General features: G+C 32.3%; 1 protein-coding gene across 9 annotated transcripts in view; it reads right to left on the bottom strand.

Moving 5' to 3' along the window:
• The window catches only part of EPHA6 (EPH receptor A6), a 1,203,504-nt gene that overhangs the window by 1,017,101 nt on the left and 162,403 nt on the right, over nt 1-24,000 (bottom strand). For 2 of the 9 annotated variants that reach the window (XM_043994224.1, XM_043994225.1), the window contains one exon: nt 3,482-3,558. The exons of the other annotated variants lie outside the window; for them this stretch is intronic. In XM_043994224.1, the coding sequence (XP_043850159.1) occupies nt 3,482-3,558 (77 nt within the window). The remainder of the gene's footprint in view (nt 1-3,481; nt 3,559-24,000) is intronic. 9 annotated transcript variants of the gene reach the window in all.

The raw sequence follows: 24,000 nt of genomic DNA, 5'->3' as shown, positions 1-24,000 counted from the left end.
TATAATTTTGGAAACCCTAAACAATTTCCATCAATGGAGTAAGTAGGATAAGATACACAGAAATCCAAGATAACAAATCCTTGAAGATTATACACTCTTCTTATACAGTGAGTTGACAAAGAGTGCACCAGTAATGAGCAGATTTGGGTTCCTGTCCTCAGACACTTAACAAGATTTTGAAAAGCAATATGAAAAAAGTGGGTGTTATGTTGTCGCCATTATTTTATTATAATGAAATTTGCTCTTAAAAAGTTATATCATTCTAAGTGTAAAGTACACTTTTTTTTTTTTTTTTAGTGAGGCAATTGGGGTTAAGTGACTTGCCCAGGGTCACACAGCTAGTAAATGTTAAGTGTCTGAGGCCGGATTTGAACTCAGGTACTCCTGAATCCAGGGCCAGTGCTCCATCCACTGCGCCACCTAGCTGCCCCCACATATTTTTTATTAAAGATTAATTCATTTGATGAACTTTGTTATTTTTGATAAAATTTCTCACAAATGATTAAATGAACATCCCCCTTTCTAATTTTAATGATAAAATATAATTTTCAAAGAAATATTTTCTGTAGGTACTGGCCTTTTGTATTACAACTCAATAAAGGATATATACATTGGATATGATATTTTAAGAACTTTGCCTGAGCAGTAATTTTATATTTTTAAATGTAAAAATTCATTGTATGATATAATACCTTCCTCTAACCAGCAGAGTATACAGATTTTTCACCATAAGAAAAGGGTCATAAGTGGATTTTCTCAGAATTACTGCTTTGTTATCAAATAAAATACATTCAATGTTACTCATATTTTAAAAATTCAATAGACTTAAGCACTTATAAATTATCACTTTGGCAACTAAAATATTAAATTAATGTTATTTAACAAAGATTGCCACTGGTTCACATGGCTGACTTACAAATACAATTAAATTTTAATCATATGATATTGGTAACACGTGATGACTGCAAATCTTTTCCATTCCTTATGAACTCAGTCACTGTTGCATATTTCACGTCATTTGGCTTCTTTACAATATACTGTATTTTGAATTTTATGTGGAAATTAGATAAATTTTAAAGAGAGATATTTATCTAAGTTAAAGATATTCATTATTTTACAACATGAATTTTAAAAAGCAAAAAGAAAACTACATTAATAAGAAAATAAAGAAGAAACAGCACACATTTCATTGTATTTCTTTATAAATCAATAGTTATCATAGATTTCTAATATGATATACTTTGTACTGATCACTGGAATAATATTTTTCTATCTTAAAACATTTCAAATATGTATGCCCATATGTTCATATGTTTAGAGTAAACTATGTGTAAAAGGTGAAATATTAATAATTATTTTTTGTTCAAAGATTTTTTGAGTTTTAAACCAAATTGATCATCATGAGATAAATGTTTATATTATTTGCTTGTTCGTTTGTCTTTGGGTATATTAGAAAATCATGCCAAAATTTCTCTTTAATAGATTGGTTTAACAAAATAATCAATAAAGTTCAAAAACAGAAGAAGAAATTAAGGTTAACAGTAAAGGTTTCAGCTATCAATAGAAAAATAGAATGTGTCATTGCCTCCTGAGCTCTAATGACAACAAAACAATTTATGATCACTGAAAATGATGCATAAGAAAGAAATATATACTATGAAGTATAGGGAAATATGTGACATGCATTATGTTAAAAAGTCTAATATTGATTAAACATTACAGAACACCTTAAAAAAAGGCTATGAGTCCTCATATGACGTGATTATTTGTTAGAGAGTGTGAGCTGTTTGGGCAAAAATGGAAAAAAAAATCTTAATTTGTTTTTCAACCAGTGTTTCACAGGTAGTTATAACACATTGTTAACTTAAAAAAAGTTGAAGGGAATATATATGAGTGCATGTGTATTATATACACACATAAATAAAAATTAGGTAATAATGTTTCTTTCCAGTTCAATCAAGTGGGGCTCTAATATTGATCTCACAACACTGTAACATATTAGTAAATATTCCTAATTTTCAAAGATATTTTCTACATCAAAATCCAATAGACAAAAGTATCTAAAAACATCCCATTGAAACAGCACCAAAAAAGTACAGAATCATTGACAATTATTCTTCTGTAGCCCGACAAAATTTAATTTTTAAATTTGAAATTTAATTCATTCTAAAATGAAATTTAAAATTAATGAAATGGGAACTAATAAGTTAACACCAACTAGAAACCAAATGTTCTATGGCTACAATAACTAAGGAACAGAGCAATGAAAACAGGCAGTAAATTCCATAATGAATCATAGAAACCATAGAATCTCAGAGTTGGAAGACACCTTAGAAGTCATCTAGGGAAACCCTCTTTTAAAACAAAAAGCACCTCAGTGATGAAATTATAGTAGAAATATGATCAATGAATTTTAAACTATTTACCTTAAAAATTCTAAGTTAAACACACCAATAAAATAATAAAATTCATATATATATATATACATATATATATATTTAAAGGAATGAAATGGAAGTATTTATTTTTCCCATTTTAATTGTAATTTTATTTCTCCTTATTCTCTTACAATGATTCTGTGTGTATGTGGGAGGAAATAAAACAAGTTGGCAAATATAAGCCATTTTTGGTTAATCTGTCTTATGAATTTGCTTTTGCCTGCCCCCATCCCATTTTAAATTTTGCCGCTTCTTAGCTGATTGGTCCCAACACAACCTGAGCGGAATCTTTGAGATGTTTTATCTCAGACACCTGGGTCACATAACCATATAACCAGTGTCCTTATTTCTGCAATACCATGACAATCTCAACCCTGCCTCTCTCTTTCTTGTATGCCATCCTGTCTTATTACACATTTAGTCATCCAAATTCTCAATCCCCAGTTTGTGATGTCTCAGCCTACTTTTATATATTTGTTAACTTGCTCTTCCTTAGATTGTTGGCAGATCCTTAGAACCTAAAGATTTTACATACTACCTAGTCAAATAATGGACCTAAATCCCTGAGGCCTGGTGCTTTGCCACCTAGTTCCATGCTTATGCAACTGTAGATAGAGTTATGAAGCAAAACACTAAGGATGAGGGGAAAGTAACTAGAAAGTGCACTGTGAGAGATGAGACATTGGGATTGTAGAGAAAGGAAACCAAGAAAAAGTTACAGGGAATTATGAGAATATGGTACCTTAGTTGGCAAGAAAGAGAATGCACCTGAGTCCTAGGGAGTCAAAGTACATAAGATATATAATTAGAAGGAGCCGGAAACAGAAAACAAGAAAGGGAAGAAGACCAAAGGGGCCCAGTTTGCACTTGACTGTCAAGTAAGCAGGACACTGATAGGGGGTCATGGTATCCATAGAATAATAACTATTGAGATCCTGGAATGTGTGGTAAAGTTTCAGGCCATGAGCAATTGGGAATTAAGAGCAAAGGGAATGGGGATGGGAATAAGGGCAAACAAAAGCAAGGTTTTAAGTGAAACTTACCAAAAATGGATGCCACTTCATGCAATTCGAATATATTGACAGTCTCAGAAATCTGTAGAAGCCTGAGACTACAGGACCTGCAGAAATAAAAGTAAAAGGAGCAAAAAAGAGAAAATAGAAAGGATGGGAGTAATCCTGTTTGCTATTGCTCTCTCTCTCTCTCTCTCTCTCTCTCTCTCTCTCTCTCTCTCTCTCTTTCCTATTTATCATTTCCTTGTTAAGTTTGGATCGGGATATTTTAGTGTATAGTGAAAGAAAAAATATTAAAATTTTGAAAGCACATTTCAGAATGACTAGTTTTTATGGAATTGATGGAATCTCTTAAGACGAAAGGTTCCAATACTGTTTTCATATTACTACTGAGTGAGAAAGTGACTAATTAGATTGAGTTCTTCGTATTTTCACCTTGCAAAAATTTAGATAGTTTCTACAACCTCTTTAGATAACATGTTGTCTAATAATCTTTGAAGTTAGTATGTCTGTTATGTCTAAGTGATTTCCTGTTATTGATAATTTAATTCAACTTTTTTCCCCAATCCTTTGTAATGATTGTATATTGACTTCTAAATAGCCATAACACCTCGATTCAAAGGTTAGCACAGTGCTTGACATATTATAGCTGGTGGTTAATAAATAGTGATTGATTTATTGATCAGGTATTAATTAATATAGAGACTTTTTATTTTGGATGATATGCCAAAAAGTAGATAAAAGTCATCTAGTTTCAAAACCTCAGATCTACATTTTGGCTTTAAGATATTTTTAGATTTTTTTCACTGTGAAATAGAGTTTGTTAGTCAGATAAAAATAATGAACTTTAAATAAATTATTTTTTCTTATTAAGACAATTCATCAATTATCCAAAAGACCTCATGAAATTTCCATCTGCCCAAACACACTAAGATATATTTGATATATTATATCAGCAAGGAAAATTCCACTATTCACAGAATAACATATGATATGATCAAGCATTAAAATGACAAGAGAACAGGTAGTTCAAAAAAGAGCTGCTCTGTATCCTATCATTATACTGATATCAAACTCATTTCCCAACTTTAAAAATAATTCTTTTATTCAATATGGGTTTTAATGGAGAGTATTATTTCTCAATGAATAGGAAATAGATTTATGTTACCTAAATAGTTTCACCATTAATTCCTTATGAGAAAGTTGTCATTATGAAACAGTCTTAAACTAATTAAAATCACTACAAAAGGAATAAACCCAGTGTCAAATCTGCATAAAAATCACAAATGGCTTTTAATTTTCTGTAGATATACACACAGATGATATTGAAAGCTATAGCTCTCTCTGTCTCTCCCTCCTTAACCCTCCCCACATATTCATACATCCTTTACATATGATTAAGGGTTTTTTTTTTAAGATGGTTCCTTGAATATTCTATGCATATGACTTTGGGTTCTCATTTTGCTTTTCAAAAATACTTTTAGGGAATAAATTGTAATACATTTTGAGATACAGAAACTATTTATGCAAAAAAAAATTAATGAAGAACCAACGTATCATGTTTAACTATTTAAATTTTTCACTTTGCATTGATTTATAAAAATTCCATTTCCACATTTCAACTCTTGCTAATTTAGCTTCTCTGAAGTTATATGTTACTAACCTATCATAACAATAGGAGGGAGGCAGCTAGGTGGCGCAGTGGATAAAGCACCTGTCCTGGATTCAGGAGGACCTAAGTTCAAATCCGGACTCAGACACTTGACACTTACTAGCTATGTGACCCTGGGCAAGTCACTTAACCCCCATTGCCCCTCAAAAAACCCCAAACAAACAAAAAACAGTAGGAGGGTAATAAATTTTGCCTGGCCCAAATTTGAACTCTCTTTATTCCTTTCTCTCATAACAAAATATTTATGTCATGCAGCATTCATTTATTAAAAAAACATTAAACACCTCCCATACACCTGAAAATGAGGATAAAAAGACAAAATCACATCAATGTTGTCCTCAAGTATTATGTAGAACCATTGTGAACACAAATAAGAAAATACAAAATATATAAAAAATAAATACAGAGTAGGTTTTTTTTTGTTGTTGTTGTTGTTTTTGTTTTTTGCAGGGCAAAAGGGGTTAAGTGACTTGCCCAGGATCACACAGCTAGTAAAGTGTCAAGTGTCTGAGGCCTGGATTTGAACTCAGGTCCTCCTGAATCCAGGGCTGGTGCTTTATCCACTGCACCACCTAGCTGCTCCCCAAAGTAGTTTTCTAAGGAAAGGAATCTATAGTCTGGATTTTATAGCAGATGATCAGAATGAATCTTTTGAATGAGATGGACCTTAAAAGTAGCTAAAGATTCTTTAAGGGGTAAGTGAAAAGGGAATGTATGTACACATGTCCAAAGACATAGAAATGGGAGACAGACTAACAAGTTCAGGACAAAGAACATATAGACCAATTTGTCAAATAGCCAGTTTGGCTAAACCAGATTACATGAAGACTAATGTTAAATAAGACTGGTTAAATTGGCTAGAGTCAAATTTTGAAGGGCCAAATAGAAGAATTTGTATTTTATCCTACATAAATTGGGCACTTCTAGAGCTTATTGAGTAGGGTAGTGATACAATCAGCTCTTTGTATATCTGAGGCATTAATTAAAAGGAGAAAACACAAAAACAAAGGACATGACCTCCCTCATCAAGTTAGTTTAATATGAATTTTCCCATAAACTTGCCTGCCTCCCTCTCCTTCTGTCTCTCTGTCTCTCTCTCTCGTCAGTGATAAGTGAATATACTGTTCCTGGGCAAATTAGTTTATCCTTTCCTCTATAATACATACCCTGTGAATTTCTCCCTCTGTAATTTTACTCACACATGCCTCCCATCACACCTCTATCTAAATCACCCTCTCCACTCCCTACCAAAAGCAAATGCAAAGTAAAACAAAAAAATTACAAGGTATATTTCAACCCTAGACTTTGATAACAAGCTCTCCTTGACAGCCCTAATTCATAGTAAGTTCAGATCCTAGAGTTTTCATTTCTGAACTTATAGTCCTTATTGTCTCTATGCACTGTTTTTGTAAGGAATATCATCACATATTGCTATGTGTAGGTATTTTGTCTTACCAACTAGATACTGAAAACCCTGAGGAAGATGACTATGTAATATAATACTGTAGGTCCCACATTATGCTTAGCACAATGCCAGCATGTACAAATTAGGTTAAATTTTTAAAAACCAAGCTTTGAATCTTTCTCCATAATTATTTAACAATGGAGCTTTCTATCTTAAGCCCATTCAAATATAAACACAGAAGGCTCAAATGCCTCAACTGATCTATTAAGCTGGGTGTGACCAAGTCTTTAATTGATGTGAGGGGAGTAAAGTGCTTTGATTAATGGATAAAAGCAGATGACACTAAAGAGGAAATATTTTGTGACTGGTTGAAGAGAATCAGCTAGATCCTCTTGACCAGTTTTGAAGCTTGTGTGTGTGTGTTTGTCCTTCATTCTCAAAGAGGATCATGACTTCAGGGTGATGTCATGACTTACAATATTTAAGTGAGGGGGGACTGTGCAAAGTCACTAACCTCACTCTCTCTTCCAGAGCCATCTGGGTTGAGTGGCAAGATATACAGAAGGACAACTGGAGATGGCCCTGGATGTTTAAGGCAATTGGGGTTAAATGACTTGCTTAGGGTCACACAGCTAGTAAGTGTTTGAGGTGAGATTCGAAGTCTGGTCCTCTTGACTCCAGGGTCAGTGCTTTATCCACTCTACCACCAAGTTGTCCTAAGGGTGAAGTAAGTTGATTAGGAAGGCACTACAGATTTGGAAGTGGACAATATTATGTTCCTGAGAAGGAATTGCTTGTGAGGTGAAGAGACTGACTTCCCATTGACCATATTATTGTGCAGTTAGGGCTAGTATGAGCAGAGAGACAAACATGAGGACAAGCAAATGCAGAAAACTGGCCAAAAGAGAAAGCAACTTCAAGTAACTTGCCCTATTGCAGCTGCAGTGATGGTTTTATATATTGCATTTTGTGTCAGAATATTTAAGGGGAGAGACAACCTCTCTTAAGACATGTTTCCATATAGTCACCTAATTAGAGATTCATTTATATTAACTATTCCCTAATTTAAAATACAAATAACACCTTGCAGCATTAAACTTCTACACAATTCACATCTTTCTGTGATTTACTTTGATGAAATAATCAAATCAGCTTCTAGCTATAATTAATGACACTGAGAAAGTGTAATATTTTTATTGTATTGGCAAGAAGAAAGTCTCATTTTGAAAAGGAAAGTTAGACCTCAGGGCAAGTGGAAAATTTTGGAAAGCAACAGGGCAGAATATGAGTCTGGGGTGGGAGAATGGAGGGGGCAGGTTCAGAAAGGGAGGTAAGAAAACAACAAAGGCACATTTCCCCCCTAGTTTTCTGTTCCACAAAGTTTGTTTTTCTCAAAACTAAGTGCTACAGAATACTGTAGTAGAAAAAAATGAGATTGTGAATTCAGTACTTGGAAGTCATTCCAGGAAAGTTCTTTTGAAGGAAGTTGTGCTTGAACTGAATCTTAAATGAAGCTGAGGCTTCTACAAGAATAGGGTTGGGAGGAAGGCCATTACAAGTATAGATAATCCCCAGTGCAAAGACATGGAGAAGGGAAATGGAGTGCCATGGTTGAGGAATACCAAATGAGTCTTGCTATAAATAGTTGTTTTTAAAGCCCTGGTATTGCTATCAAGACTTTTCTCTATCTAAAGTCTAAGTGGATCTAGCTGAGAGATTGGGTTAAGAAAAAAAAACACACACACAAGATATCCTATACTGGTATTTTTCCTTGAATTCAAACTTATATTTCAACTGAATATAAATCTTGTTAATTTACAATAGGGGCAGCTAGGTGGCACAGTGGATAGAGCACCGGCCATGGAGTCAGGAGGACCTGAGTTCAAATCTGGCCTCAGACACTTAATACTTACTAGCTGTGTGACCCTGGGCAAGTCACTTAACCCAAATTGCCCCCCCCCCTCTCACACACACACACACACACACACACACAATTTACAATAGCCTGTGCATCCACAACTCTACAATGTTAACTATCCTTTGAAGACTGCAAGCTATAAGGTAGAGTGAAACAAGGTTGCTTAAGGCATGCAATTTTTTCCCCCATAGTCTTCCTTAGCATAAGAATAAATTATTTCCATCATATTTTATTTCCCAGGTCATATGTTTTAAAATATAAATAAATGCTTTGCTGCTAATATAAAGCTATTTTAAATTTTAATAGTATTATTTAAATTTACATAGTTTATCTAAAATGATTTTTAAATTATTATTTAAAATTAAGATTAAATTCAATGGCATCCTTTTGCTTTACTGAAAATGAGTTCAATAATTCATAAATGTTTTGTGAGTATAGTGACTAGCAATAGGAATGAAATCACAAAAATCTAATTTACAAGAAAATTGACTTCTTTTTATGTGACTTTTGTCATTTCATCCTGTGCTCATAGAAGGTACATTATAAAGAAGGAACCAAACTTTCTGATAGAATTCAGAAGCTAACCTTCATGAACAGTTTTTGAGGAAGGAGTAGGAAAGAGGGAGGCAATAATCAACTTTCTTCTTTTTAATGTCCAGGCATTTTACATTTAATGGCCTTGATATAAGTGGGAAACTTTAAAGATCTGATTCTGTTCTTCCTTTTTTCAATCACTAAAGGAAACAAAAGTTGACTAGGTTATGTAATTCCAAGTAAACCACTGATGAAAACATCTACAGCACAATTACTGAAACTAATATTTTAAAGTTAGATATTAACATTTTATGGGTTTTTACTTAGAATGAATATGTAGTCTTCCTGCATATTAAGTTCAATTCTTGCACTTATCTTCATGAAAACAGTTAAATATTTTTAATTTGTCTATATTTAATTATTTTATGTTGTTTTAAATGTGACCCAGACATATACAATTAAGTATTTTATTTGGAACTTCTTGACTTTTAAGGAAATGGGGGAGGGAATTGCTGGTGAAAGAAAACATCATAGAGAAGGGGCCAGGAGATGATGAGTGAAGGAGGAAGGTGTTAATTTTCTTTACTTCTCCACCTCCCTCCCCCTTTCTGTATGTACACATTAAAGAATTCAGATAAAGAGAAAACATTCTAGAGGTAAAAGTAACTCCACCACAAATTTCCTTTTCACTTGTCATGTACTAATCCTTATGAACAATTGGAAGACAATGTGGAAGTTTGGCTTTTAGAAGGAAGCTAGATAGCAATAAGAAATTCATATGATGATAAATACAGTCTCTCAATACTGCCTTTATAATCATCTTCAGTGCTAGAATGCTGTTTAGTGGAACATACAGTCCAATTGAAAAAAGTGTGTTATATCTTTATGTATTTTAATAGAATACTAAAGAAAATACAAGTATTAATTAATGGAACACCATGAAAATTGAACAAATATAAGATTACTTTAATTTCTCCTCAGTAAAGTGAGAAGCATTGTCTAGCTTGTTCATTGAGGATTTACCTGGCCTTTCTGGAAGAACTTATCTCAGCCTGGGAATAATAGGCAAACTTTACAGTAATTCACATGCAATTTGTATTAAAATTTAGTTGCTGATTTAAGAAAATGTTCAAATATTTGGAATTTCATCACAGAAACCTTATTCCCATTTCCTTAAAATGCTGATAAAGATTCTAAAGAAATACTACCAAATAGAATCATAGTTTTGAGACTGAATTTATAAATCATCTAGTAAACCCTTCATTTTAAGTGAGCAAACTGAACATCAGAGAAGTGAAATGTTTTGTTCAGTCACATACTTAATTAGGAGTAGAAAGTAGTCTCCTGATTGCTACTTCAATGTTACTTTTTCAAGTTTGGCATGCCACCTATAGGTATACTTAATCATGTAGTATCAATTCCCTTTAAAATGGTAAGACAAATAAAATATGCTAGGATATATTAAAAGTGATTTAATAGGGAATAAATTAGACATTTGGGGATAATTGTTCACCAAATTAAAGATAAAATATCTCACTAATAAGGGAATAGGAAAGACTGCCAGGAACCTTTTCTTCATAATTTTCTTAGTAAGATTTCCTTTTAAATTCAGTAAAAGAGTTCTTGAGTTATATAGCATTTTTTATATTACATTCATCTCTAAAAGGAAGAAAGGTTCTTACCATGTATTGAATATTTTTACAGCTTATCAAAGTTTGGTATTTCTTAAAAATGATTTATTCATGTATTACAGACAGGTTAGAATGTTAATTACAAATTGTACTATCAATGTTAATTCAATTCAACAAAACGACTGCTTACAAAGTACTGTGCAAATTAATGATATCACATTATAAATCGGACAGGACTTGTAATCTCTTGTTACTTAAGGTATTACTATAACTTGTATAACTTCAAATGATCTTTAATGATCAAAACATGTAATGCTAAAGTGGCTTGTCAAATGTTAAAAGAAACTCATTCATTAATTTGGTGGCGAGAAATAGATTTTTTTTTTTAGAAAAAAGGATATGATTACTCATTAAATGTTTCTTCTACATTTCTAATAGCTTTCTAGTTGAAGGTCTAAATTCATCAAAATTGGTACAGAAATTGATGGCATGTACAGTTCGACAGTACTTAAGCATACCAAATTATATCTTCATAATAATTTATTTTGGTAAGTCTTAAATATATTCACTTACTATAATATACCCAAATTGATAGTAACGATGATATTTTATTTGCTATTAAAATATTGAAAATGATCAACATGATAGCTATTTTTCTAATTGGTGTTTATAATATTACAGATCCACAATAAAAAGGGAAATAACTGGATTTCTGTCTTATGGAAGGCTACATATCATTTTTTTCTGTCAAAACACTTCCACATTTAAAAAAATATGATAAATCTTTGTTCAAGGCATAATTTTGAGGGATAATTCTAAGTTACTGAAGATGTAAAACTTGCAGTTTATGTGTTAGTTTATTGCCACCCGGATTAAAAAAGAGTTTTAGTGATGTCACTTCAACATACCAGACTTCATTTTTGTTTTATAATAAAAAGAGGAATGGACTGGATCTATGAGATATTTTTATATCTAATATTCTTTGAGCATTATTCTATCTTCCCACTCTAGCACTAAAGCTTTGCTTGAAAGGGAATTATGTAATATTAGTACTGTACCTAGTCCAATCTCCCATCAATATAATTACTCCTACAGAACCTCCAAGAAACCTCCATTCAGTTTCTATTACTTACAAATGTAGTAAACTTTATAATTAGAGGAGAATAAATCACCATTAGAGTCCATTAGTTGCTCATAATTTGCCGATTTACAACCTCAGATTATCTCCACTATCTTTTCCTCTTCCTATGATGAATAATTTCTATGGAAAGTCCCCACCATGATGCCTGGATTCCTTACAAATTTATGCTGCCTAATTTCAACTGGTCCATTCGTATATTTTTAAAAACAATACAAAAGCTATCATTCGGTAATGAATTTCCAAACCACAATTCAAAGCATGTTAATGATATGACATTATAAATTCAACAGGATCTTGTAATCTCTTGCTACTTGTAATTACTAGAAAGTCTGTGATAGAAATTTTTTGTGTGCTTTCAACGATACATGATCCCAATATAGCTGATTGAAACCTCTCCATGCTTTCTCACCCTGGTTTTTGTTAGCAGTATTACATACATTTTCAAGAGGATTTACCCAACTTTATAGATCACTTCGCCTTTGTCTTTTTGTATTCTATGGGTGCTTGGACTGTACATCAGGTTTCCCTCACTCTTGCTATAAGACAAGGCAATTTGTTTTTCCAATTAAACATTTCCTAGATAAATCATCCTTGCCACATATAGCATGCATGATAAAGAGATATATGCTGCTCTCTTATAATACCTACAATTTATATGTATTATATTCTCCTTTGGGTCACCTGCAATTTTGATTCTTCAGAAATTCAAAATTGTCATAATTTGCAGACAAAAAAGCATCACTGGAATAATAATGTTAAAAAGATGGGTATTTACTATCAGGGACCAGCTTAGGTTCACTGAAAGCCCACACGATTTTCCAAATGCTATCACACCTACTTTTTTCTTTTTTTCAATGATGGGCCTAATGTATCCATCTGTAATGTCTCCCAATTTATGTGCAATGGCAGATTAACTCAATGAATTTCCTACAATTCATGTCATAATCTGGAAAATAAGAAAATCGCAATATATGAAATTTTAAAAATGTTTTGCTAGGATTTTTGTAGTAGTATATCATATTCATTTATGACAGTATAGTTCAAAGATTTGAACTCTAACATTTCTATCTCCAGTGTTTTGAATAACAGACTATGGCATAGTAGAAAATCAAAGACATGGAAGTGGCCAAGTATTCAAAGGTGTCTGTAATCTCATATATGAGAATTTCCTGCAACTCTACAGATTACAGATTATTTCAGGTATCCATTTTTGGCAATACTTGTCTCCTGTTCTTACTTAAGATGGCCACAGAGGGCTCACTCAACATATGGGGAGGTTTGTTAATTTCCTCTTGACATTTGGAGGAAAAGAATAGAACATCTCTTATTCCTACCAGATGAGTAGCCCATCTTTTTCACTTATGCATTGCTTTGATGTCATGATTTATACCACTGCATATTGGTAATTCCTTGCTTCTAGTTTGTAAAAGAATACTTTATCCCTATAAAGTGCCTCTCCTTTGTGATTCAATTGTTGCTTAATTTCAGCCTTTTGGAGAATCAAATATTTCATGATTCAGAGACATATAAGGATGAGAGAAAGTACTAATTTGATGTAATCGCAATTTAGAAGTCATTTTGGGTTTTAAAAGGTTATGCCAATAAAGCACAAACTTTGGGAAGTTACAAATGGCTTCAAGTATGATCTAGACTGTTTACGAGATCTGTTTTCTGTGGTTAACCTACTTGGATTAGACAGAGATACTAACTAAAAGTATACTTATGTTGTGTTGAATAACTTTTTAGTCATAGTCTCCTAGACTAAATACATACCAAAAAATCCTGTTCAAAAGATGATATAATTTTAAAATAAATGATTAAATAATTTTTGAAACATTTAAAAAAGGAATGTATGGTATTTTGTAAAAGCCATCTAGAAGAAAACAGAATCTACCAATACATATGCTTACTTTCTCTTCTCAACAAAATCTTTACAATAATGATTAATACATTATTCCAATACTGGCTGAAGGGTACTGAGAATAGATTACAGAAATGCTTTATTGTTATTGATGATAATAATTATAATAAAGAATAAGAAATGGTGAAGAACAATATATCACAGTAGCTTTTTCTTTAAAATATTCTCCCCACTTTAATATCACACAATATTCCTTGATGGATACAGATATAACTTTGTTCAGTAATATCTTTATTTCAAGTGAGGCAGAACACTGGGAGGCATATGCTCTGAGACATTTTCCACTGTCATAGATTTGAAATTCAATTTAGATTTCACATTGACGAAGCCCAGATGATGGAGTAGAGGCAGGAATTCTATTAAGCTCTCAATATTCTCTCCCAAGCAACTATTAAATAAATCCTCAAATAGAATTCTAGAATGACAGATAAAACAAAAATTTGGGATAAGACATTTTTTCCAATGTAAGACAATTTAGAAGGTTGGCAGGAGTGGTCTATGACACCTGGCTAGGTGTCTGTGGCAGCCCAAGGTGTCTGTGTCTCCAATACCAGTAACAGGCCTTGGGTCCTGCAACAGTGGCAACAGCAGCTTCAAGAGCTCTCAGCCAAGAGACAAAAAGTGGGTCAGACAACTGGTCAGAAAGAGATTACAGGGGACCCTTTAATGGCACTAGATGCAGGACCCTTTTGAATACACAGTCCTCAGTCACAGTTTCAGGGTAAAGTGGAGCACTAGCACTTTAAATACAGGAGAGGGAGGGCCCTGGTTACAGTTCCAGGGTGAAGACTAGCACCAACACTTGCAATTGCAGGGGATTAAGAACATTTGTTGCAGTTCCAGGGTGGAAAAGAGTGCTTGTGGTCACTCATAGGCTAACAGGAGCCCTGGTCCAAGACAGAGAGAAGTACTAGAGCTTGTGGTCACAGAAAAAGCAGGGGACCTGGTCACAGATCCATGGCTGAGAGGAGTGCTAGTACTAGTGGCTGCAAGGAAAATGAGGAACATTCCTTAATAAAGACCAGAACACAGGTTAAAAGTGATCAAAATTCTCCTTGGATCACCCATCTTTAAAGCACCAAAATCTCATAGACTCCATAGAACTATCTTAGAAAATAGCAGCATAGGGGCAGCTAGGTGGTGCAGTGGAGAAAGCACCAGCCCTGGACTCAGGAGTACCTGAGTTCAAATCCAGCCTCAGACACTTGATACTTACTAGCTGTGTGACCCTGGGAAAGTCACTTAACCCCCATTACCCTGCAAAAAAAAGAAGGAAAAAAAAAGAAAAGAAAATAGCAGCACAAAAAACCCAAAGTGAGAGGTGGAATAGAGTAAAATATCTCACATAAAAGAATGAAGAAAAAGCTTATGGGGTGGAGGGGAAGATGGGGAAGGAGTAGGGGAGTGAATGAGGCTTACTCTCATTAGAATTGGCTCAAAGAGGGAATAACAAACACACTCAAGTGGGTATAGTAATATATTTCATCCTGTGGGAAAGTGGGAGGGGAAGGGGATAAAGGGGGAGAGGTGAAGGAAGGGAGGACAGATTGGGAGAGGGGGCAGTAAGAAGCAAAACACTTTTGAGGAGGAATAGGGTGAAAGAAGATAGAAAATAGAGTAAATATCAAGGGGAGATAATAAGATCAAGGGTAAAACAGTTAGCAAAAGTAACTGTGAAAGAAACGTTGAGCAGGATGCTATCAAGAATGACTTATGAAAAATGCAATCTATCTACAGAGAAAGAATTGATGGTATCTGAAAAGAGAGTGAAGTATAATTTTTTTTTAGTTAGTTCCTCTTTCTAAATTTTTTTTGTCTGTTTTCTTTCACAGCCTGACTAATATGGAGATGTTTTACATGACTACATATCTATAACTTATATTGAATTGCTTGAGTTCAAATGGAGGGTTGGGGAGGGAAGAAGAGAATTTGGAACACAAAGTTTTAAAAAAATTGATGGAAAAATTTGTCTTTACATGTAACTTGGGGGAAATTCTAAATAAATAAATTTATTAAGGAATAACTGGGCATGAGAAGGTCTGGCTTAAAAAATAAAATTAAAAGCTCTTTTGGTTATTACTTGTATCAATAAAAAATCCACAAAACCCCCAAAAAACAAACAAACAAAAAGGAAAGCTTAAGACAGTGGGTGTATACACACACACACACACACACACACACACACACACTATCGATGAACAGAGATCAACTTTAAGATAAAAGTTAAAGTCAAGAAACAGTCTGGAAAAATAAGGAAACAAAAACAACACTTAACCATAAAAAGTAAAATGGTGACAGTGAGAATCAAGAACCAAACTCAGACGAAGATGGGAAGATGGTAATTCCATAACAGCTATAAGCAAAGGTTCAAAGGAAAATGTTAATTGGACATACACCAAACAAGTATTTCTGGAAGAGCCAGAATACGATTTTAAACATCAAATAAGAGAGATAGAAGCAAAAATGGGAAAGAAGTAAGAGTAATGCAAAAATACTATGATGAGAGCCAATAGTAAATAAATAAATAAATAAATAAATAGTAATAGTAATAGTAAAGGAGGCTCGACATGTCACTAAAGAGAATTCCTTAAAAAGTAGAAAGAGGTACAAAGACTTACTAAACAAAATAATTCCACAAAAATTAAAAGTGGGAAAGTGAAAGCTAATGCCTCCATGCGACATCAAGAGAACATAAAATGAACTTAAAACAAAGAAAATAGAAGAAAATGTGAACTATCTTACTGGGAAAACAAATGACCTCTAAAATTGATTGAGCAAAGACATTTAAGAATTGTTGGACTATCTAAAATCTATGACAAAAAACAGATGCATTTCAAGAAATTATAAGAATAATTGCCCTTATTCCTATTAAAAGAGAAATTGAAAGAATCCACTGAGCCCCTCCTGAAAGATACCTCCCAGAATTATCATATCCAAATTCTAGAATTCACAGGATAAGGAAAATAAGATATACATATTCAAATATAATGGATCCATAGTACAGATCACATGAGATTTAGCAGCTTCCATGTAAAAGGAACACAGGACTTAGAATAAATATTATATTCCTCAAGGAAAAAGAACTAAGATTACAAGAAAAAATAACCTCCCCAGCAAAACTGATTATACTCCTTCAGGGAAAAAATGGATATTTGATCAAATACAAAACTTAAAAGAATTCATGATTTAAAAAATGAGCTAAATAAAAAATTGATATTTAAGCACTTTTTTAAGCACAAAGTGGAAACTGAATCAAATTTATAAGAATTACACATCATTCCCCAATTAGTAAATTGCAAGAGAATATGAACAGGCAGTTTTCAGAAGAAGAAATCAAAACTATCTAGAGTCACATGAAAAATAAATTCTCTAAATCACTAATGACTAAAGAAATACAAATTAAAACAGCTCTGAAGTACAAACTCACAACTATCAGATTGGGTAACATGACAGAAAAGGTATATGACAAATGCTGAAGACAATGTGGAAAAATTGGCATACTAATGCACTGTTGCTGGAATTCTGAGGTGTCCCAACCACTCTAGGGAACGATTTGGGATTACATCAAAAGGGATATAAATCTGTGCATACTCTTTGACCTAGAAATACTATGTCTGCATACTAAAGAGAGTAAAGAAAGGGGAGGGGGGAAGATCTATATGTGCACAAATATTTACAGCAGTCCATTTTGTGGTGACAAAACATTAAAAATCAAGGGGATGCCATCAACTGGGGAATGGCTAAGCAAGTTGTGGTATATGGTTGTGACAGAGTACTATTGAGCCATAAGAAATGATAAGCAGGATGGTTTCATAAAAATCTGGTAAGACTAATATGCACTGATGCAGTGAGGTGAGCTGAACCAGAAGAACATTCTACACAGTAAAAGCAATTTTGCATAATGATAAACTGTGAGTCACTTCACTATTGCAGTCAATGCAATGATCCAAGATAATTCCAAAAGTTTTAAGTTGCAATATACTGTCTACCTCTAGAGAGAGAACTGATAGAGTCTGAGTGCAAACAAACATGATTTTTCCCACTTAAAAAATTTTTTTTCTTGTTTTTGTTTTGGAATATAGGTCAATATGGAAATATATTTTGCATGATATCACATGTACAAATTATATCACACTTCTGGCCTTCTCAGTGGGTAAGGAGAAGAAGGAGGCAGAGAGAAAACTCAATATTTTTAAGTATACATTAAAAATAAATGACAACTTTATTTAAAAAATTAACATGATATTTAGATTGTCATATGTAGAATTCATTTGGAGGAGGGATTCATTAATAATGTTGAGGTCTTCCAGAAACTCCTCTTTCTGAATAATATTGTGTCAAATTTTGTACTGATTGTGTCAAATCCTACACCACTAAAAGGAATCTAGAGTGAGATCCACAGTCACTTAAAATGCATCAGTCGAACAATCTACATGAGAAAAAAAATAGGATAACACAAAGTAGTCATATAAGAAACAAATAAATTATTTCTTAAATATTTAATTATTTTCACTCAATCTTTTTTAAAGATTAAGATGATTTCCATTGCTTTAAAAAACACTAAGTAGGTACAATATTATCTGAATAATTTTGAGAAATAGAGTTGATTTTTTCTTTTAAAACAGGGAAGGGTTAGTTAAGAATCAGTTAAAGATTAAACGTGATAGAACAATAAAGTATGTTACCAATTTAAGGACCCAACTGTACATTACCTTTCCTCTCCTCTCCCTCTTCATTGCTAATCTGGAAAATACGATAACTGAAAATTTTCTTATTATTTTATGTTTTGCCATTATCATATCCAAGATGATCTCCACAACACTGAGATGTATCAGAAAGGTAACATTGGTTAACTTCATTAAATAGGAAGCTAAACAGCCACTTTTTTTCTAGTCTATAGTAAATATATTTTGACATACAATTTGAAATGTCACAGTAAAATCATAAGGCTAGAGAATTCAAGGAGACACTGAATAATTTATTTGATTTTGACAATTAGTAATAAATAGTTAAAACCAGTTAATTATTCTACATTTTACCATCAATTTTATGATTTTAATAAAAATAATATTATGTATTTACTTTTGTAGAAAGCAAAATTTTATATTAAATTAGATCTGTATATAAAGGATGCAAAGAATGGTAAAATAAAAAGGTAAAGATACATATAAATCAGGCACAAAATTGGGAATTCTAGAGCAAGAGACAAGATGGCAGAGAAATGAAACAACTTTGAAATGATGCCTCACATCGAATTATCATTGTTCCTCAGCACAATTTTAAATTATGTTCTAGCAGAAACCTGTTACCCTTTGAAATATATAGTATCCTTGCCTTTTCCTTACCACTGTTATATAGGAAGTAGATGGAAAAAATGAAAATGTTTGAATAACATTTTTTTCATACACAAATGAATATCTGTAAAATATATTCTCAACTTAAAAAAAAAATCTTTCAGCAAAAGATCTCACTTGGATATTTCTAAGTTCCTTTCAGGTACCTGTACCACCAGGATAATACTTTTTCTGTTTTGATTTATACCTTGACTTAGAGAGAAGTAAGATTAAGTCATGTGATTCAAACAGATAACTAAAGACTATTCCGGAATGTTATCTGATTTATTCAAAATTGTTCCAAACTGTAAATTCCATGATAGCTAAGTTCCATGTTCCATGTAGTTAAGTATCTTAGCTACATTAAAAAAATTCCCTAGTTTTATGTATAATACTTTGCCAAAAAATGCTTAATAAGTATTTATTGAATGAGTGATTCTCCAAAATTGGCATAGTCAACTTTGAGTAAGAGACCAAAGATACCAATGAACTGAGAATCAAAGTAATGAAAGGCCTAGTTAAGACATCTATTTGTCATTGATTTGAACAGTTTCAAAGCCATTCAAGAAATTCTATTAAATAGTACATTGAAGACAATTTTGATGCAGAATGTAAAGCTCTCATACATAAAGGTATTGATCTTGATTTACTGTCTGCAAGCAAGATAAAGATAATTATTTTAAACTGCAAGATGCTCTAGGAGAAAGAAATTAAACTGTTATTTTAAGTATTGAAGAAAAAGAAAAGTGTTCAAAAATGAATTTTAAATATCTTTCTTAATAACATAAATGCCATTACTATAGATTTGGGGAACATAGTTAAGGTGAAAGTTTTGTTTTATTTTGCTTTTGTTAAAAGGAGAAAATGAGACCAGTCATTCTTCTTTGAGTCAGTCAAAGGGATGCACTGCAATTCTGTTATGAGTAAAGTTCCCAGGGGGAACTAGTTTTATGGCCCCTGACATGTCCATTGTGAACTTTCGTGTGCAGTTTTTGGTCCAAATAATGTAGAAATATATAAGCCATCTAATTAGCATAGTAAAAGAATGTTAGAATTTGCTTTATATAGTATAGAAAAAACTTTCAGAAAATCTTTTATAAAATAGATTCATTTTTTATTAAAAGTAACATAAATATGAGATTCAATATGGTTTTTATGGCTAATTGTAATAATTTTTTTTTTGCTTGCATGGTAGCTAAACTTGTAGTTGCTGTTTTAATTTAAAATATATGAATATTTCCTCTTGATAGATCTTGATTATTTTCAACCATAAAAATCTTTAAGGTGATTTTCATGAAACTCATTATTGCCTGGATGATATTGAATTCAATTTGCCTAAATATATATGCATAGGCAAATGTTGAAATCATAAATGTATTTCTATGATTAAAATATTAGAATTTTATATGATTTAAAAATCTAAATACACAATTTCAGTAAGTATAAATGTCACAAATCTACTATTGCTTCATTAATATAAATCTATATTTTTCTTCAAAATAATTTGTGTAAAAGGAATACAGAGAACCATTTCCCTTTCTCACTAGTACTGTTTGGATGTTTGGTATTTGTATGAATTAACCACATTTTGGTGTTTAGTCTTCAGTTTTACAAGTTATGAAATTTGATTTTATCTTTTTACTCAGGAGCTGGTCATAGGGAATTGTTTAGTACAAGAAAATATATAAGAAACCAAGGGATGGAATTCTAAACTACAATGTTCATTTGTGATGGACTTCCAACTTCCAATCTTGATCCCATTCCAAACTCTCCCTCTTCTCAGTTTTGTTACCTTATTTCATCCTTGTCTGTCTGTCTGTCTCTGTCTTTGTCTTTCTATCTCTTTTCCCTTCTTTCCCTTTCTCTTTCTCTCCTCCCCTTCCCCATGCATAGACCCTACAGTACAATCTCTCCTTTTCAACTAGCCACTTTCATTCTTTCCCAATCTGCTCACAAACTTCTCTCATGTTCAGGTGTTTGTCTTTTGTTTTTAAAAATCCCTAAGTAGTGATATCCTATCACAAAATCATTGTCTTATAGACTTCCTCCCTTTTCAGGCTAAACTTCTAGACAGAGTAGTCTATACAGGCAACCTCTGCTTCCTAACCACCCATCAAATGCCTAATAATGTGACTTTCAAACACATCCTTCTAATGAATCTCTGAAAACATCTTAATTGCTAAACCCAATGATTTTTTCTGTACTTTTTCTTGAAACATCAATAATATTATACCCTACTAAATTCCCTTAATACATTCAATTCCCTTAAGTTCCCTGATACTGTGCTTTCCTTACTCTCTTTTTACTATCAGAAAATTCCTTCTTATAGTCTCATTACCCTATCCTCCTATGGGAATCTCCATCAAGAATCTACCCTTAATCATCTTCTCTTGGTTAGCTGTCTTGTTGATTTTATCCCATGTTTTAAATTATTACCTCAATGGAGATGGGTCAAAATTTTCTATCTATAGTTTATGTAACTCACTTTGGAAGTCTGCTCCTCTTGGCAAAATATGAGCCAAACTGAAATCAAAGCAGCATTCCTTTACAAAAGTAGGCCATGTAGTACAGCAGAGCTGCTTACATTTTTTCCACTTGCAACCCATTTTTGCTCAAGAAATTTTTACACAATCCCAGGTATATAGTTATATAAAATAGGCAAACATAACCTTTTACTGTTGCCAATTTTTTTTGACTTCCACATTCAGTTTTGTGACACCATGTAGGGTCATAACCCATGGTTTAAGAAGCTTTGTACTAGAGCACAGAGAAAATAAAAACAATACAAATATTTTGAAGCCCAAAGTGCCATAAAATAGTAATTAATACTGTGAAAATAAGGAAAATATACAAGATTCTATGCTGATTGAATGATATTCTGAAAAATGAGTGATGAAATTCCAAATAAAATTCAGTAACTGTATGAAAGAAAAAGACTGTTGAAAATATATACAAACATTTCTTGGATGGAGCTAAAGCTTTTCTCAGAGCAAAAATGATATCCCTAATAACATACATTATCAAACTAAAACAAGAGAAGTTAATGAACATCATATGCACTTGAAATGAGAAAATCTGCAAATAAACAAAACCAAAATAAGCATTCAAGAGGAAAAATTAAAAAATTAGCATGGAAATATAGTAAATTACAAAAAAGTGTGTAGGATGATAAAAAACACTAAAAGTGTGTTGACAATTAACAAAATAAATAAATCTTTAATATAATTAAAAAGAACTTGGAGGGAAATTAAATTGGTAAAAGAATAAAAAAGGAACTACATGAAATACCAAAAATGAAATAAGAAGAGCTAACATTGCTTACTTTATAGAAATATTTGCAAACAAATTAGATAATTACAAAAAAAGATGACTATCTACAAATATTTAACAAAGTGAAACCTTAATCAAATTCCAGATAAAGGAAACAACTAGTTGTAAAGGAATGACAAAAGAAAAAATAAAACTTGGTCCATATGGATTTATAAGGAAACTAACAAACTTTCAAAAAACAATATGTATCTTATGCAAACTTCATAATAAAGTATACTAGCAAACTACTTTTAAGAGGAAATCATGGGGAGCAGCTAGGTGGCACAGTGGATAAAACACCTTCCCTGCATTCAGGAAGACCTGAGTTCAAATATGGCCTCAGACACATGACACTTATTAGCTGTGTGAGCCTGGGCAAGTCACTTAACCCCAATTGCTTCACACACAAAAAAAAAATCTTACTGGAAAGAGGCAAACATAGTCCTTATTCTTAAATTAAGGAAGTCTAACACAAAGAAAGATAATTATAGAACAATATCACTAATTAATTTATATCCAAAAATATCATATAAGATCCTGGCAAAAAAATATGACACTATCAAAAATAAAATAAAATAGACATAATCTAATAGAATTTAGAAAGGAATATAAGAATCATTTAGTATTAAGAAAACACATAAAATAATCAACTATATTAAAAGCAAAAACACTCCCAAACCACATGATTTTGTCCACACGTACAGAATAAGTATTTAGCAAAGTACAATACTCATTAGTGATTAAAACCTTTTGAAAGACATGGGACTTCCTTCAACATGATAAATAATACACAGCATCTTTCACAATAATTACAAGAATAAAGAAAAGGCATTCCCTTTCACTGCTTTTATCTGACACACATTCTAGAAATTCTAGGAACAATAAAACATATCAAAAAGAATAAATACACTCACAGAAGAGACAAAACTATTTTTCTTAATGAATATATTTATAGTTTACAAATAGTAAAGATTTATCAATGAAACTGAGACAATATTTTCAGTAAAGAAGTTGAGTACAAAAGTAACCCACAGAAATTAACAATATTTTGATATCAATAACTATATCTAGGAGGAAATTATACATTCAAAATAAATATCAGGGAATCAACTATTAAAGCCCAAGCCAGATATGTATGTATGTATGTATATATATATATATATATATATATATATATACATATACATAATTACAAAATAAGCTTTAAAATAATAAAGAATGGGGATAGCTAGGTGGCACAGTGGATACAGCGCTGGCCCTGGAGTCAGGAGGATGTGATTACAAACCAACCTTCAGATACTTACTAGCTATGTAACTGTGGACAAGTCACTTAACCTGGATTGTCTCAGAAAAAAATTAAAAATAAATACTTAAGTAGTTGGAGAGACATGCATTGTTTAAGTGTAGACCACACCAATAAAAAACACTGACTAGATTACCTCTATTAATTTATAGATTTTAAGATGTATCAATCAAACCAACTGTTCAAGTCTTACCATGTAACTTCCTTGCTCAAAAGATTTCACTTGTGTCTTATAGCCATTTGGAAAAAATCCAGATCCCTTAGCCAAGGTAGTGGGTTTTTTTTTTCTTTATTTAAACTATTTCCTTTCAAGCACTATACACAGCACTAAATTGGACTACTATCAAAGATTTTACCTTGTCCTCTCTATTTTGGTTCACTT

This window comes from Dromiciops gliroides, chromosome 3, assembly GCF_019393635.1.
Source record: "Dromiciops gliroides isolate mDroGli1 chromosome 3, mDroGli1.pri, whole genome shotgun sequence".
NCBI classification, from domain to species: Eukaryota; Metazoa; Chordata; class Mammalia; order Microbiotheria; family Microbiotheriidae; genus Dromiciops; species Dromiciops gliroides.
The sequence above is the reverse complement of the archived record's forward strand: the minus strand, read 5'-3'. Positions and strand labels throughout refer to the sequence as shown.